The sequence below is a fragment of the Myotis nattereri genome (genome assembly GCF_964212035.1).
Source record: "Myotis nattereri genome assembly, chromosome: 16".
Lineage (NCBI taxonomy): Eukaryota > Metazoa > Chordata > Mammalia > Chiroptera > Vespertilionidae > Myotis > Myotis nattereri.
The window spans coordinates 11,196,160-11,215,141 of NC_138091.1; the positions used below are offsets into that span (position 1 = coordinate 11,196,160).

Consider the following 18,982-nt stretch of genomic DNA (forward strand, 5'->3'; position numbering starts at 1 on the left):
CATACATGCAGACGGTACAGAAATACTCTCTAAGGAACAAATGTTGCAGAGGAGGGAAAAGGCAGAGGCTGGGGGGGAGGGGCAGAGTTCATTTGTGGAGACTGGTGATCCATGGGGAAGGTGTTGGAAAGCAGACACAATTTAACTGAACTTGTAGGCAACAGGGGCCAGCCTCAGTTCTGAACTGAGGGACTGCAAGACTTCACCTCCACCGAGTCCACCTGGTCCAAGCTGTCATGAGCTCCCGCTGGACCCAAGGCAGGTCTCTGCTCACTCCTGGGGCCCCGCAGTCCCTGGTGCAGAATACGCGCTCTCTGCCTTGGCAGAGCTCCTGCAGTGTGGTGATCAGAGCAGAAGACACAGACGGAACCAGCGTGCTCAGGGGTGCTCCGACAGGGCGCTCAAGGAACAGAGACAAACCACCACCTCACCCAAGTATGGAGACAGCTGTCCTTTCAGAGGAAGGAGCACTCGGCATAAAACCCAGCCAGGCAGTGAAAGGGCAGGTGAGCAAACCTGGCGGAGACGAGAGAAAGCATGGCCCTTCAGTGACAACACCAGCAGTTCCACTCAGTCACAAAGTAAGGAAGAGAATGAATGAGAAAGGTGAGCAGAGTGGGGATGAGGTGGGAAGGATGGGAAGGAGGCCTGCTATGATACGGTGAAGAATTTAAAGTAAGTATTTTTCTTAAATATATTTAGGAAACCTCAAAAGTTTTTTTTTTTTTTTTAAATATATTTTATTGATTTTTCACAGAGAGGAAGAGAGAGAGATAGAGAGTTAGAAACATCGATGAGAGAGAAACATCGACCAGCTGCCTCTTGCACATCTCCCACTGGGGATGTGCCCGCAACCAAGGTACATGCCCTTGACCGGAATCGAACCCGGGACCTTTCAGTCCGCAGGCCGACGCTCTATCCACTGAGCCAAACTGGTTTCGGCCCTCAAAACTTTTAAGACAGAAATGTGATCGTTTAAGGAACCCCTATCTGCCAGCTGAGTGGGAGGGAGGAGAAGGGTTCGAGAGAAGGAGAGGCCCGGCTGGGATGCTGTTGTAACAACCAGCAGAGAACTGCTGACGGTCCGAGACGGCAGCACCGGCCGGGGAGCAGACTGCGGGTGACAGGGGCTGAAAAGACATGGCTGTAGGATAATCAGGTGAAGGGAATAAACAGAAAAGAACACCCAGAATGACTTACAGGCACTCGACTTTCTAATGTAAATTAACAAGAATATAAGGAAAAAGTCTGGGAGAGAACATGATGAATTGGGATCTATATCATGGAATCTGAGATGCCGACAGGGGCTTCCTTCCCCAAAAGAGATTTTCACAGGGTCCGGGCAGTCTGGGCTGGAGGTTCAGCAGACAGAATGTAGTGTCTGGAGGGAGGGAGATGGGGAGGAGGTCGAGGACCACCAGCAAAGGAGCAGGAAGCGGAGGAACAGAAAGGAGTCTGGGAAGGCATGGCCAGGGCGGCTCATTCTTCCTCATCCTTTGGTTCAAGTTTTAAGACGTCACGCCCTCCCAGCTACCCGACTCCTCAGTCTGGGTTAAGTTCTCCATCTGTGCCCCCGTCACTTGGCACGCCTCTATCCTGGTATTCACCACTGCACCGCTGGTGTCTCCCGCAAGCCTGGCTGGCAGGCGCACTAAAAACACGCACTGAGTGGAGGAACTTTTGCAGGCACTCAGGGTCCTCAAGCATGCGCACTGCCGCCTCCTCAGGTAATGCCAAGAGGATGGAGACCGTCTCCTTTACCTCTGAGGAAGCTTAGCAACTAGCACACATCTCTACAGGGACAACACCCTCCGTAAGCGCCCGATGAGGACAGCAGGAATGAAGACTCAGGAACCGCCTACTTGCCCCTGCGTGGCTGGGCCCACTCAAGCATGACAATGCAAACATGGAACTTTTCCTCTCCAAGCTCTCTGGTTTGCCAAGTGTTTTGCTTTCTTCCCCCTCTCCCTTGAAACTAATCTGAATTGCCTGATAAACATGGAAATACTTATTTTAAAGAAAATTTTGAAAACAGATAACGGTTCTGCAAACGCTACATTTCTCTGGAGTTTGAAACCCATTCTTCAACAATGAACTTTTATTTACAGGATTTTACTGCTCTTACTGTTATCCCTATAATAATGTTATGTATGAGAGGAACATGGTTGGAATTTTGACCCCTATGTGTGAGAAAGTGGTGGTGTGGAAAGATTAATTCAATGGCTTGCCCATGCTTAGAGTCACATAACATTTTTAGTTACAATATGAAGAATATCTGAAGACTGAGATGTTTCCTAGTACATACATTTTTAAAAGTCCCTAATTAACTTCCTCCAGGCACCAAGTTAAAATTGGATTACACCAAATCTGACTGTCTGATAAGAAGGTGAGCTTCTCTGATATTCATCCTCATTACATTACGCGAATACGATTTCTTCAGTGGGTTCCTCACCTTCAATGTAAGTTCCCGATATGTGACATAAGCAATCTCAGGCGTGTTCTTTGCCAGAGAATAAAAGGGAGCTCTAAGCCCAATTTTTCTCAAAACAATCATTCAAAGCCATGACACTTTTGCCAGAAACGTCCAAACAAGTCAGTTGATCTTATTCATCTTTTCCAATTTATAAGAAAACATAAAGATATTTATTGAGTGTCACTTTTAAAAAGCAATTTAAAGACGTCTGCATTGCATTGTCTACCAACAAACTGATTTAGATACATCATACTTTCCATTTATGTATTTCTTCCTCTTTTGTGCAAAATAAGCAATTGGAGTTTGTATGAAAAAGCCTTAAAAATAAGAAATTCTGTGATTATAATCATCACCATCAGATGGCATATAGTTATTATCCAAACTGGACACTGCTGAGAGGGAGGGGGGGCGCTATCAATAGTTCTGCTGGGCCCGGCTGGTGTGGCTCAGTGGATGAGTGTCGACCTATGAACCAGGAGGTCACTGTTCGATTCCTGGTCAGGGCACATGCCCAGGTTGTGGACTTGATCCCCGCTGTAGGGTGTGCAGGAGGCAGCCGATCAATGACTCTCTCTCATCATTGATGTTTCTGTTTATCTGTCTGTTTTCTCTCTCTCCCATCTTCTCTGAAATCAATAAAAATGTTAAAAAATAATAATAATTCTGCTGGGACAACAGGTGTAAACCAGGACTCCCCTGAGCGAATGCAAGTGTATGGCCAATAGACTGAGCACATTTTACAATCACATCATGTGGCACAGCACTCATCCTACATCGTCTCTTAGACTCCAGCCGTCACCTGATGCACACGTAACACTGCACCGCCTCTTCCTTCCACTGCCTCACTTTGACCTGGGACCAGCTGCTAGAGATGCATTCTTGGGCTGCTGTGCTTGGCCAAGGACCTCCTATTCCTCCACTGCTTCAGGGCCATCGATGGTTCTCACTAGGAGCTGTTTGCTCTTTGATAGTTTGTCTCTGGCTTGCACCAGGATGGCTTAGAAATCTGCTATTTCATTGGTCTACGGAATTCAGGAGGACATTCTTCTAATATCCTCACCAAGTGTCCCTTATTTTTAAGAAGAGGTAGAAGTTGGGTCTCCCTTGAATGCTGTTTTCTTCTCAGGGACAAGACACTTTTAGAGAAAGTTTTGTGTAGTCATTAGGAACTCAGGGTGAGCAGTCAAATGGATAGGCCAAATTTTTGTTCTGTCAGTTATTCATAATTCTTGGACCCGCAGTTTTCTCACTTGAATATTGGGGGAAATTGAACATCATCTATCTTAGGATTAGCAATAGGCTGTATGTAGCTGTGATGTTACCAGGAAATGCACAATGAAATGGACAGTCCAACCTTATTAACTATTAGAGGCCCGGTGCACGAGATTCATGCACGGGTAGGGTCCCTAGGCCTGCCCAGTGATAAGGGCCAATCAAGGTTTTCTGGCTGCTGACCAGGGACTTCCTTCTGGCTGCCAGCCAGGGCCTCCATTCCCCGGCTGCTGGCTGCCGGCCAGGGCCTCCCTTCATTCCACGCTGCCGCCTGATGGTCAGCGCACTTCATAGCGAGCTATCAAACTCCCGGACAATTTGCATATTAGGTATATATACATATATATGTGTGTGTGTGTGTGTGTGTGTGTGTGTGTATATATATATATATATATATATATATGCATTTGATAAGCTTTTATTGTGACCTTATCATTTATCCCAAATTCTATGTTTTGTATCCCTTATTGCCTACTTCTCTATTTAACTATTACAGTGCTATGATCCCCCAAATCCTTTCTGGAGTAAAGAATAAACTAAACAAGCAAACAAAAGCACTGACTTCTGTGTCAGCTCTGGAAGGCGTTCAGTGTGTGCCCACGTGCCACGTCTTTCCAGAAGAGAGGACTGAGAGCTCAGAGAAGGGACGTGCCAGATGGGTCCACATGCGCAAAGGGGCATTTCCCCGGGGCCTCAGGAAATCTCAGACCAACTAGTCCAGGCACATGTTTCTTAAATAAAAATTTTCAAAGTAAATTGCAATCACTTGAAAAAGTTAATGAAATATATTTTCTCCATAAATGTTTATAAATGTCTTTAGAATGAATAGAAACCAAGCTACGTACAAAGGCTGAAATAGTTTTCAATGGCAAAAGACTTTCAAAGATTTCTTTCCCAGACCTACTATACTACTGCCCATCAACAATGACAGGGACTCACATTTTACATGCCAGATTGTAAATGACGTCTGCGAAGTTGTATAGATTCAATAGGCATACCAGCCCAAGTGAAATGGGGCCAAAAACACCAAAAAAAAAAAAAAATTGAAAACAAACTGGCTATCCTGTGAGCTTAAATGTTCAATAGCCACTGTGAATGTGAGAGCCACCGAAACTGAGAAATAAATGTTAATGGATAGTCTGTAAGACTTTCTAGTGCACCCCTACAGCCATCTACTCTGTGTAGTGACAGTAATTCACTGTTTTATAATACACACTGACACGATATAAAGTCTTCAGTTAGTGTAAGACTTCTGCCCCAGACTCTTAACATCTCCTTGTACACATTTAATAAAATACATCCTACATATAAAAGTAAGTTTGAGTCTGTTTCCCAGGCCTATAGTTTGCTCTATGAAACAGCAATTAAGGTTATTATGCAAACAAAAAGGTGAAGTTAGGAGACTAACAATTGTACCGTAGCCTCGTCTTTGACCATCCCCAGGCCACGCGCTGCCCTGGAAGTGCTGTGCACTCTGCTCTCCTGTGGGCAGGAAAGGACCACACTGGGCAAAGTAAGGTGAGCTCCTAGGAGTACGGCTGGCTTTCATCTGATCATGCTATATGCCTATGGACCTCTTGCTGGGTCTATCCCGTCATCCCACTGGTTCTAAAGAAGAGGACAATGTGACTGAGGAAAAGTGACTGAAAAGAATTTCCAAAGTAGTAAGAACCTACTCGTGACTTAACCTGTGGCGAGAGCAGCGTTTGGCATTTGAGATGGGTTACAGAATTTGCATTCTCCCACCTAAAACAACTTGTCTCAAATAAAAGTACTGTGGCATTTTCTAACTATAGTCACAGGAGGAAGCGTTATTTATATTCCGAAAGGGAAATAAAACATAAGTAGATGAGATTTCTGTTCTTACATATTTTCATCTGGCTTTATTGCTCTTTTCAATAAAATGGTATCTTAAATTCCCTTGATTTATGTGTTTGCATTTATGCCAGTACTATGCTGTTTTGATTACTGTGGCCTTGTAGTATAGTTTGATATCTCCAACTTTGTTCTTCTTTCTCAAGATTGCTGTGGCTATTTGGGGTCTTATGTGGTTCCATATAAATTTTTAAATTATTTGTTCTGGTTCTATAAAATACAACATTGGTATTTTGATAGGAATTGCATGAATTTGTAGGTTGCTTTAAGTAGTATAGACATTTTAATTATGTTAATTCTTTTTAACAATGAGCATGGTATATGCAAAAAAAAAAAAAAAGAACTGTATGGCTAAAAACAGTTAATATTAAGAACCTTTTTTACAGACTTACTGACTATACCTGCATTTGTTTCCTGTATTGTGTTAGTTAACATGTGTGATTGTTTGATCCCCAATAGATGGGACACTCCATGAGGGCATTGCCTGGACACAGGAAGAGAGGCCTCACTGACTTAGTATAAACCACTTAGCTCTTTTTATTCTTCTCAGCTTATGATAATCTATTAGATTAAAAATATTTTTTTTTAAAATATTTTTTATTGATTTTTTACAGAGAGGAAGGGAAAGAGAGAGTTAGAAACATTGATGAGAGAGAAACATCGATCAGCTGCCTTCTGCACATCTCCCATGGGAGATGTGCCCGCAACCCAGGTACATGCCCTTGACCGGAATCGAACCTGGGACCCTTCAGTCCGCAGGCCGACGCTCTATCCACTGAGCCAAACCGGTTTTGGCATTAGATTAAAAATATTTTAAATACCAGTTTCAAGGCCTCCAGAAAGTAAAGGATTTAATTATTAATCATTAGTGATATTAAAATATTTATATGCCTTTTAGTTCTACGTAATTGAATTCAGTGAAAAGGAGAGTAATGGAGGCAGTAATTTACTTGGTATGTAACAGCATTATCTGTTTATGTGAAAACATAAGGCTTCAGACATTACTTTCTTGTGTGACCCCATATGGATGTGTTGGAAATCACTTGTGTTAACGGAATGATTTTACTTACAGCCACTATAAGTGAAAGCAGTTCATGTCTCAAATTTGAACTGAATAAGAAGTCTACTGCATGAGTTACCCCCACAACAAAACTGTAAAGCTTAGATCCCCTCTAAGTGCTCTGTACACATTTTGGTTAGAGTTAAGAGTACTATGTATCCAAACCCGTATGTCCCTTTGGGGTGTGTTATTTTCAATTCACGACTCAAGGCAAAGACCGGGGAATGATTTTGGATGAATAAGCAAAGGGATATTCTGCAATGTGAGACTTGTATTCATGATTTTACCTGATCTGCCCACGAACCAGAGGTCTGTTCTTTGTCCTATTCATGTTTGAATCAAACGGCACCTCAAAAAACTGCAAAGAAGTTGAAAAAAGATAAAAAGTATTAACTATAAAGTGAAACAATTCTCTTTTGCTTTAGTTCTATAAATTTCCCACAGTAAATATCCACAGTGAATTCCACTTAACTTTGATGGGACACATTAACCCTCTTGGTACTGTTTGGAGGAAAAGTTCCTGAAGAGATGCATGTAAACATTATCTGCATTAATTGTCAGGAATACACACAGGTCCTCGGTTATTTACTTTGAAACCATGTAAACATACAGTTGCATGCCTTAAAGCCACTGTTTCAGGTTGGGAGAGGGATACTTGAATCTGTTTGACACAAGCACGGTTTTGCTACTGCTCTATGTGGAAGTTAAATATGACTGAAAGATGTATCCAAGTGCCAAGCCTACACGGGTGAACCATGATGGCCACGTTTTGTCAGGTTAGCTAAGCCGGACTACGCTGCCCAGAATGCCCGTTCCTGTTTACCTGTAGCTCAGGGACAGCCACAGGGGATGCTGCATGAGACCTGGCAGGTGGAAAGCAAGCGGCAGCCGTGTTTACGCAGGGAAACTGGGGTAAGGTCAGGCACTATAGCAGTTCACACACACGCGTGGGTCTGCTGTGTTGCCTGCAGCACGGAGGCTGCAGCCTTCCCAGCTCTGGCCAGATCTCAGGCTTCCAACAATCCCTGCTCGTCCACGTCTCCCTATCTTGGGACGAGTCCCCGTGCTGCTCCATGAAGTGCACCAGCTTTTCTGCAGTCCCTGTATCATCCAAGTTGCAGGCTTGAAAGCTTGAGACACACGGTTCCATTTGTTCTCACGAGTTTCAGCTCACCCTTGCAGACTGCAGTCGCTCTCGCTTTCCTCTGCTTTCCTGATGATGGCTCTGCTGACGTCAGACCAGCACCAGGTACAGGTCCAACAACATTGCAGAGACCGCCCACCTCCCAGGACCACATTCCTCACATCACTCCTCGTGGTCCTGATGCTCTCATCAAACCCTAACTGATACAGGCTTCTTCCCATACTTTCAATAAGGCCACTATTTAAACATATTTAACTTCTCAATATGTTCATCTTATATAATGATCTAAATGGCAGGCTTCCTGAGATATATGAATTTATATTCTTTTTTAAAAAATATATGTTTTTATTGACTTCAGAGAAAGAAAGGGAGAGATAGAAATATCAATGATGAGAGAGAATCATTGATTGGCTGCTTCCTGCACACCCCCTGACTGGGGATTGAGCCTGTAACCTGGGCATGTATCCTGACCAGGAATCGAATCATGGCCTCCTGGTTCATAGGTCAATGCTCAACCACTGAGCCACGCCAGTCGGGTTGAATTTATATATTCTTGTTAAAGAGAGCTATGCAAATAGTTACTCAAGAAGAAATTCGTTAAATAAATCATCAGTGCAAAAATATGTATGTTTGCAAATCGCCTTACATTCATTTAAAAATAATACATAATTTATGTGTTAAAACATTCTTTGCCTGTAAGAATATTTATTCCTTACTGAATTAGTTCAAGTTACACGTAATTAAAATGTTCTGTCTGTTGACACTCCCTCCCTTCCCAATATTCAAACACATTCTATAGGTATTTCAAATAATCTTTCCTTCCTGAACATTAACTCAATTTCACAGAACTAATGAGGATTGCAATGAAAAATAACATTATTTAAATGCTGGTAAGATGTTACTTATATAACACAGAAACTCTTGTATTAATAACTATCTTGGCAATTCTCAAGTCAGTGTGTGTGTGTGTGTACATGCAAGTTCCTAGTTCAGGAATTCTAATGAATTATTTCATCTGGATGAAGAAATATATTATTTTTTTCTACATTTCTGGCAAATCAGCCACCCAAAGATGGGAACTGAGGGCTCGACTGTGTCAACCGACCTGCAGGGCCCATCACTTGGCAGCCGCTTCTGACTCCACGAATTCTTACATTTATTCGGACAAGCAACCTCGGGGCAGAAAGACCACGCAACCGAGACTGAGGACTCATTCCAGCGAGGGCTGGGCAGTGCTTCCTGGCACTGAGGGGCCAGAGCTCGCCACGTTACTGCATCTGTCTCTCAGGTGTTCTCTGTAATGCCTTCTAACGGTTAGTTTACTGCTTTGGTTTGGATATTTAAACCACACCTCTAAAACACAAACATAATATATTAGATGAGAAATTTAAGCACTTTAGAACCTATAGTTTGCTTTGGGATATTCACATTTTTTTCCTGTGCTTTATAATAATGCGATTATTATTTCAGTTGGATACAACTACTTCCATAAAAGGAGCGAAGTAAAACTCCTTTTATATGTGTTGAAAATAAAATACAAGTGCACTATTACCAACCCTTAGAATTTAATATACTGTTCTTTCCCTTTTACTATTTCCCCACGACTTCGCATGGTATCAGAGGTAACATGTTGTGTGAGCCCACCTGGACAGTGCTCACACCACACTGGTCAGGGCCGAGCGTGTGCTTGGTCTGCCTTCTTTTAGAGCAGCGGTTCTCAACCTGTGGGTCGCCAACCTGTGGATCGAGACCCCTTTGGGGGTCGAACGACCCTTTCACAGGGGTCACCTAAGACCATCGGAAAACACATATATAATATTACATATTGTTCTTGTGATTAATCACTATGCTTTAATTAATGTTCAATTTGTAACAATGAAAATACATCCTGCATATCAGATATTTACATTATGATCCATAACAGTAGCAACATTACAGTTATGAAGTAGCAACGAAAATAATTTTATGGTTGGGGGTCACCACATGAGGAACTGTATTAAAGGGTCGCGGCATTAGGAAGGTTGAGAACCACTGTTTTAGAGGCTCTGCTCATTGGATCCCAATGGCCTACTGCCTGGTACTGTTTCTCTGCGTCCCCTTCCCCTGATACAGTGATTGGTTTACCAAGTAGGTATCTGATTCAACCTGGGCCAATGAGAGTCCTTCCTGGGGATTTTACACACGAAAGCCCAGGACTCTTCTCTTAGGATACAAAAGAAGTGGAGGTGAGACCCAACATTGATTCCTTGGGTCAAGTTAGGTCCATGGCTCCACCTCTGCCTTTTCCAGTTTACGTCAACCCTATATGGGTCTACACTTCTTGCCTCCAAAGTCCTAATACGTGAAGACTAAAATTTCAAACATCTGAGCACCATACTGCACAGAAATGAACAGCATGCTTTCTCCATCCCGTCAGCACACAACTTATTTTCTATGTTACATTTTCAAAAGAAAAAGTTTTTCTCCACATCTCTTTCTTCATAAAAATCCATCAATCTTTTTGAATTCTTTTCATTTTTTATTCAATTTCACTGCCTCACCATCTTCCTTCCAATCAGTGAGATAATCCTTCACATTTCTTGCCTTCCAGCAATCCTAACATCTATTACTCAGGCTCTTGGGTTGCAAACAGCAAAAACAAATAAACACACACACAAACAGAAAACAACCCAAACTAGCTCAAATTAAACTGGGGCTACATCTCTTACAACAGGCTGTCCGGCTTTAGAAACGACTGGATTCTCCTTCCAGGCCTGAATCTGCACGGTGTATTCCTGTACGCAGGCTCTTTCCATGAAGCAGGAGAGATGTCGTAGGCAGGCCCAGGCCCTTCCTCGAGCAATCCGAGCAGAGGGGTTGGCTCCCGATGGCTCCAAAAGAGAAGTCCAGAGCCACCCCGGGCACACACCATCCTGGCCAGGGCACCAGTGGCGGTCCAGTGTGCACGGAAGGGTGTGGATGGAAAGATACAATGACACGGTTCCCACTAAAGCCACAAGTGTTATTTTTTCTATAGAAAAGAAAAGTTCTATTACCAGAAGTGGGAAGATATCAAGCAGACAGTAGTGAAATTATTTAAAACTCAGAGTAAAGCTGACAGCCCCAAGTCAATTCATTTCTTATGTGTCACACCTATAAAATAGCTTGCCTATCGTGGGAGTATTCTTAGTTTAAGTACCTGTAAGGCATTAATCACTGTAAACAGCCTTATGAGAGAGGTTAATATAAATTATGTTTACAGTGATTTTTCAAAAAATATATTTTATTGATTTTAGAGAGGAAAGGAGAGAGATAGGAACATCAATGATGAGAGAGAATCATTGATCAGCTGCCTCCTGCTCGCCCTTTACTGGGGATCAAGTCCGCAACCCAAGCATGTGCCCTTGATCAGAATTGAACCTGAGACCCCTCTGTCTGTAGGCCGACGCTCTATCCAGTAAGCCAAACCAGCTAAGGCAGTTTAACAGTCCTACTTAACAGAGTACTAAATGGATCATCCCCCCCCCCTTACAGTCACATGATTAAGACATAGGACACTATTAATATCAATGGATATATATTTATTAGATACCTATTATAATATTTTTGCTTTCTATTATACTGTGGTTTTGGATTAGTAGGTAATTATTATTACTCCAAAGAGATGATGCTCAGCTATAGCATATGCATATAAACCCTTCTAAAAGACAATATACACTTATGATACTATCACATTTTGTAAGCTAAAATGACAGATACCTAAAGTGGGCAGGAATGTAACTTGGCCCAAGGGATGAACTTTCTGTCCCTACTTTGATTAATTATACTCTCTGAAAAAGCAGATGTAGTCTAGAGATGTTTGGCAGGCTCCGAAAATATTTAATTTGATACTGAGGTGAAACTTTTTCTTTCCCTATGCTAAACAACGACAGCAACATTCTTTCTAAATACTGAACAGAAAACCAAACACTGAACCTTGTCAGAGTTTGTTGTTCCATCCATCATGTGTCTGTCATTCCAACGTGTCTCCCATCTTCCAAGTCCAAGACAATGTCTCAATCAATCTCAGACCAAGTTAAAGGGACGCTGAACAGAATAAATAAATAAGCAGGAAGAGACACCGTTCCCAGCAGGCCTCGCACAACACATTTCAGTGTACACATCAGTTACATACCTGGTCAGCCATTACTTTGTCCTTGTCACCAGTGTTTTACTCCCATGCCTAGAGTAAACAAATTAACTAGACTCACTGGTCCCGTGGATTTTCCCTGGAGCATTTGGAATGCGAGTGCACGTGACCTCTGGCATCCTCAGAGTGGCTTTCCCTTACGTGGGGGCTGCAGCAACATTCTCCCTTAACCTACTCAGCCACCTCTCACTAAGCTGCATTTAAAAGTTTCCCCTTAAAGCAAGGGTCCTCAAACTTTTTAGACAGGGGGCCAGTTCACTGTCCCTGAGACCGTTGGAGGGCCGGACTATAGTTTAAAAAAAAAACTATGAACAAATCCTATGCACACAGCACATATCTTATTTTGAAGTAAAAAAACAAAATGGGAACAAATACAATATTTGTATTTGCATGTGGCCCGCGGGCCGTAGTTTGAGGACCCCTGCCTTAAAGGAAGATAATAAAAGGCATCAAAGGTCACCAAGCACTTAGCGGAGGCCAAAGTGCCACGCCCGGTAAGTGATACACTCAGAAAGTCACACTGGTTTGGACCAGCATCAAAAAGGGCGCCATGTGGTTACCCTTTCTCTTCCAGGAAGATCTCAATTAGTAATTCTGCTTTCCGAAGGAGATAAAGAGAAACACATGAAAATGCTTATAATATTTGTCCCTGGGTAGAGAGTGTGGGATGATCTGTTATTCCTTACCTACTGTATTTTTCAATTGTCTATAAAGTCAATGTATTTTATACTTAGGGAAGAAAGGGAAGAAAGTCTACCTAAAGCAGTGGTTCTCAACCTTCTGGCCCTTTAAATACAGTTCCTCATGTTGTGACCCAACCATAAAATTATTTTCATTGCTACTTCATAACTTTAATGTTGCTACTGTTATGAATCGTAATGTAAATATCTGATATGCAGGATGGTCTTGGCGACCCCTGTGAAAGGGTCGTTCGACTGCCAAAGGGGTCGCGACCCACAGGTTGAGAACCGCTGGCCTAAAGGATACAAACACAGAATCCAGACAAACACTTTTTAGGTAACTAATTGGGAATTACTAAACTGACCTAGTATAAAAGCAACATTAATGAAGGCCGAGCCAGTTAGAACCTTTCTGCCCCCAGAAAAAGCCACAGAGAGACAAAATGATGCTAAGTATTTCTGGAATACTTCCCTTTTCCCTCTGAGCATGCTCAGTGCCAGCTCCTTCCTTCAGGCTGCTGTTTTATTTTGCCCAGATGAGCACAGCCTCCTACCCACTTCCTACCTCCCACCAATGTTCACACAGTAGCCCGAGTGATCTTTGCAGATGCAACCCTGATCACATCACTGTCCGGCGTAAGACTCGCTGGGCGGCCCACTGCCCCCGGAATACAGTTCATGCTCTACTGTGGCCGGTAAAGCTCTTCACAAAAGCCTGGCCCCTTCCACCTCTCCAGGCTCTCTGCTGCTCGGCCTGCTTTCATGCTCCTCTCTAAGCACTCTGAACGACCTCTCAGCTCAAGGACACGCTGGCAGTTCTTCACATACCCTACCCCTTGCCACGTAGTAATGATCTCAGGACTATATCCAACTTCAAATGAGTTCTTACCAGTCCCTGCAATCTTACTGTACCTCTCCAGTCAACTGGACCTGTTCTGCTCCTCTCCACACGGAGGATTCACATCTGGTCCATGTGCGAGCATCTGACTTCTCCTCTATTTCCACACCCTCCCTTCCATACAAGACATGGACTTCTACTTTACTAAACACAAAAGTCCTCTAACAAAACACTCCTTCTCTCCTGCCCAGGACTACTTAGACCCTCCCCTTCGTTGGCGATCCTGTTCCCTCCCCATCCTACAGTTCCACCAATTACCCCTTTCTCTACACAGCATATTCAGCCTGTGTCTTTTAGCTGGATTATTCCCATCTATAACCACGCATGCTTAATTTTCCCCATCCCAACCCCTCTCCCAAACCCCACACAGCTCCCAATGTCCTTATCTAACTTTAGCATAAGGTGAGCATTTGCAAAAGAGAGAAAACAGCTGCGTCTCTTAATATACATGAAGTTTGGGGCCCACATCTTAGCCAGCATGTTCAGTAAAACAGGGTGTCCAAGGTAAAGTTAAGAGCCTTCTGAAAATTTCCAAATAAGCTCAAGGGAATTTCCTCTCTAACAGCTGCCAAGGGCTATACTTCCATTTTTGCAAACAGTATTTTAAAAGGTTAATTCTGAAGGCCACTTTTAAGAACACATAAATGCATTAAAGCCCATTAAAGGGTACTCATATAAACAGACTTTTTAAATTGCAAAATAGAAAAGATCTTTTAAACTAGGGCTTAAAAAATTAGAGAATCTTTCTTCAACTAGTGCTCTGTCATCATAATATAATGTGGACACAAGACCATCATACACATAAATTCTTGTGGGTCCCTCCACAACTATAAAACAAACAGGCATGCTGGCTGACAACATTTACAGTGATAAAATAATGACAACAGTCTCACTCTGAAACAGTTCCCTAAAATACTACAAAGAGTTTAAATGCCACTATTGGGAAAAAAAATCAGAACATCAACATTTGTAAAAAGCAAGAAATAAGTAAGATCATCCCTGTCTAGGCCTCCACGGCAGAAGAGGGACCCGACACTCATAAAGAAAAGGTTATGCCATATGTTGAGCAGTAAAACTGGCAAATCGAGAGGTTCAAATGCTGCTATTACATACATCTGGTCCCGATGCAGTGGGGGTAGAGGCTCGAAAATCATTAAGCAATCTGAGAACTCCCAAACAAAGAAACTGTAAAATTCTGAACTATAAAGCAAAGGAAACACACTTAATCCCTCAGGAGCTGCAGTGTGTGTTTCACTGGGCGCCCCTCCCTGTGAGGACACAGCAATCCACCAGGCTGAGTGACACAGTATCGCCGCTGCCGCCCCCCGTGGCACGCAGCCAGCTCGCTCCAGCACTCCGGGCACCTGTTGCTTTAATCAACACATTTCTCTACACAGCAGAGAGAAACAGAGAGGGGAGCAATGAGGAGGCGGCCGGAAGGAACCGGGAAAAAATAAGTCTCATTCATTTTGTCTATCAGAGAATATACACTTAAAATAAAGTTACATGTGTAATACTTTCATCAATAAAGTTTAAAAAAATAAAGTTACACATGCTTTCTGTAGGCCTTTAATATTAAAAGATTAATATTTGAACTTCAGATACCAACAATCGAAAGGAAAATAAGATTAGATTTATTAAGAAACACCAACTTTCTACTATATTGTCTTAGCAAAGTGATTTGCAACCTCCCCTTAATGAACCTGAGTTTCTGTGATGGGGGTACAATTATGTGTGTTTCAACTTTAGTTAAATTTTCTCTGTTGCCCACTTCCCCCACAATCCTAATATACTCTCTTCTTGATTCCCTAAAATTATTTTAAGATAACTTTATGACAATCTCCATGTTTAAAGCAAATAGTCTATTACAAAATGTTCTTTATGAATTTAAGTGGAAAAAATGGAATGTAAATGAAAACAATGACTATTACATGAAACAACAATGAATACATAATAATAGAAAGAATAATACTTGCATCAAAGGATAAAAATAGCACAGAAATATACTGTATTGGGACATTTTTAAAGAGTCAGAAGGAAACACAGGTGCTAGACAGTAGACGTTAATTGGAGTACTTTTCACAGCTTTTTACAATTGTTTCTGTTCCTATATCCCCAATGCTTTCCTTTCACCTTGCTTACTAAGAATGCCTTATTCCTGTGTCTGCTACATTCAGAATATGTATCTAAGCACAGAGTTGGGCCATCCACAAGAGGAGGGCCTACAGCTCCTTTGCTTAAAGGTAAGAAACAGCTGAAAATTCTTTTAGTAGGGCAAGACACTGGTCATGCACAATAGATAGGATATCGGGTAATTTCCCAGCAACCTCAAAGGTTTACGCTTCTGCCCTAACCGGTTTGGCTCAGTGGATAGAGGGTCAGCCTGCGGACTCAAGGGTCCCAGGTTCGATTCCGGTCAAGGGCATGTACCTTGGTTGCGGGCACATCCCCAGTAGGGAATGTGCAGGAGGCAGCTGATCGATGTTTCTCTCTCATCAATGTTTCTAACTCTCTATCCCTCTCCCTTCCTCTCTGTAAAAAAAAATCAATAAAATATATTTTTTTTTTAAAAAAAAAGGTTTACGCTTCTTCCTGAGAATCCCAACCACACCCTGGAGTGTGCTCTGAACACAGCCACTGTGTGCTGAGGGCAGGACGCGCACTCGCCCACCTTCCAGAACAGCCTGTATGGAACACAGTGGGCAACCCATACACACAATCTTTTCAGTCCTGTCGAGAGCAAACTGAGAGGAAATGGGCCCTTTGTTAGAATATATGTCTTAATTATGTATTTATGATTTTCTATGTTTCCACAAGTTATCCATGTAAAGTAGCAATGTAGTTTCCTGACAGATATGAGTTAAGAGTGTTAATGTCTCAATGAAGTACTTCCAGAAAAAAAAAAAGGCTTTAATTGTACTGACTACATTTCTTTTGAGCTTCTTTTTAAATACAGGCTAGTGGAAGGAAGGGCAGGTCTTCTCAGCGAGCCCCTCACTTCCTTTCTTACTTTCGTTAAAGGGAAACAGTAAACGCACAGAAGAGTAGAGTAAAGTAAAAGCACAGGAGAGCGAAGGGCTGATATTAGTCATGGGTTTGGTAAAATAACAAATGATGACAAGCTGGTGCCAGACTAAATTCCAAACAACACAAAGTCAGATTTTTCATACAAAACATTAAAAAAACTTATTTGAGTGTATTTCTAATCAGATATTTTACTTCATAAATGTCAAATGGCTCACAATTCTCAATTTAACATAATCATCTATTTAAAATATCTCCCAGATCATGTGCTCCTTCTCTTATGTGAGGCAGAAAAATTCAAAATTACATGTAGCAGCATAAAACACAAAGTAATACGAACCATTTCCACACCCACAAATCCATAACAAATAAAAAGGTAAACAGACCTTTTATAATTAAATCTGTACTAATATAAAACAATGCTAGATAATAAATGTCTTTATAAGAAAATAATCTGGCCCTAGCCGGTTTGGCTCAGTGGAAAGAGCGTCGGCCTGTGGACTGAAGGGTACCGGGTCCTGGGTTCAATTCCGGTCAAGGGCATGTTACTTGGTTGTAGGCAGGATCCCCGGCCCTTGTCGGGGCATGTGGGAAGGCAACCAATCGCCGTATCTCTTTCACATCGATGTTTCTCTCTCCCCCCCGCCCCCCCCCTTCCACTCTCTTTAAAAATTAATGGAAGAATATCCTCAGGTGAGGATTAAAAAAAAACCAAGAAAACAGTCTGCAATGCTCACTATTACTACATTTATTTTAGCCTATCCACTTCACAGTTACTTTTATTCCATAATAAGAATAGTCTAAAATAGTCCCCATTTTACAAAAGGCAGTCTTTATAGGTACAATGCAAATTAATAAGACAAGTCACATTGGGGAAAGTGATTGGGATTTTTTTTCAACTGATTTTAAACAGACAAATAAATTAGCACTTTAATTTATAGTTAGGCTTAGAAATCCTAGACATTATCCGTGTATAAATTTTTGCAAGAGGAACAGCAATAAAGCAGCATCTAATTTATGTCAATATAATTTTTCAAAATGATAGCTTTAATAATTAAGTATATTTGAGGCATCATTTCCTTCATTTATCATAATGTGATGACTTAAAAATTAATTTGATTAAAAGTATTTTTTTAAAAAATTACCACCACTAGTCAAGATTTTGAAAGCTATGCAACCAAGAAATCAGATATAACACTGCGATTAATGAAGAACAGGCTCACGGAATAATATTAATCACAAACATTACATGATATTTAATAATCTAAATTTTTCACTGCCTCATAATCAATGGGATTACCATTAAGAATGTAAAATGCTTAAAATTAAACACAAAAACATAAAGACCATGAAAATAGAATACAGTATTTCAATATCATTTACAAATAAAGTGGGAAAATGTTCTTTTTTTTAAAAAAAAATTGTTTTTATTGATTTCAGAGAGGAAGGGAGAGGAAGAGAAAGATAGAAACATCAATGATGAGAGAGAATCATTGATCAGCTGCCTCCTGCACACCTCCTACTGGGGATTGAGCCTGCAACCAGGTATGTGCCCTTGACTAGAATGGAACCTGGGACCCCTCAGTCTGCAGGCTGATGCTCTATCCACTGAGCCAAACCGGTAGGGCAGAAAATGGTCTTATAAAGAACAATAAGGAACTCTAAATTTAATGGGTTTAGTTCATTTTTAATAAATTCCACTTCTGAAACTACATATTAAGGAAATAATCCATAAGTAGAAGGAAAAACGACAAGCTGAAAATAAGAAACAGACCTGCTATAGCGCTGCTTTTAAAAAGATAAAAACTGGAAGGAGCACCAGCGGAATGGTTAAGAGGAATGGCTAAAATGTGGCAAAACACCTTGAGGGAATATCAGGCAGTCATTAAAAATAGAAGACTAGCCCTAGCTGGTTTGGCTCAGTGGATAGAGTGTTGGGCCTGTGGACTGAAGGGTCCCAGGTTCGATTCTGGTCAAGGGCACATGCTTGGGTTGCGGGCTCGATCCCATTTAGGGGTGTGCAGGAGGCAGCTGATCAATGATTCTCATCATTGATGTTTCTATGTCTCTCTCCCTCTCTCTTCCACTCTGAAATCAATACAAATATATTTAAAAAAATAGACTAAAAATATGGAAAATGCTTCAAACACTAATATTGTAATTTGTTTGTTTAAGAGTAGTGGGTCTATGTTTTTTTAATCTTTTCAGAATTTTATTTTATTGTAATAATAATAAGAAAAATAAACAAAAAGTATAAATTATACAGATAGATGTGGCTACTACATTCTTTATAAACGATTTGCACCCAGTTTGCAAATATTTTAAAAATTAAATGTTACATCACATTTTCCAAACCACATTAAAACTTTTAGGTTTTCTAAAACACAT

The 18,982-nt window shown here is 41.5% G+C and overlaps 1 protein-coding gene across 2 annotated transcripts in view; it reads right to left on the bottom strand.

The window, feature by feature from the left end:
• Nucleotides 1–18,982, bottom strand: part of COX10 (cytochrome c oxidase assembly factor heme A:farnesyltransferase COX10) — a 117,735-nt gene that overhangs the window by 26,846 nt on the left and 71,907 nt on the right. The window contains exon 5 of one of the 2 annotated variants that reach the window (XM_081109633.1): nt 6,968–7,038. The exons of the other annotated variant lie outside the window; for it this stretch is intronic. Coding sequence (XP_080965759.1) covers nt 6,968–7,038 — 71 coding nt within the window. The remainder of the gene's footprint in view (nt 1–6,967; nt 7,039–18,982) is intronic. 2 annotated transcript variants of the gene reach the window in all.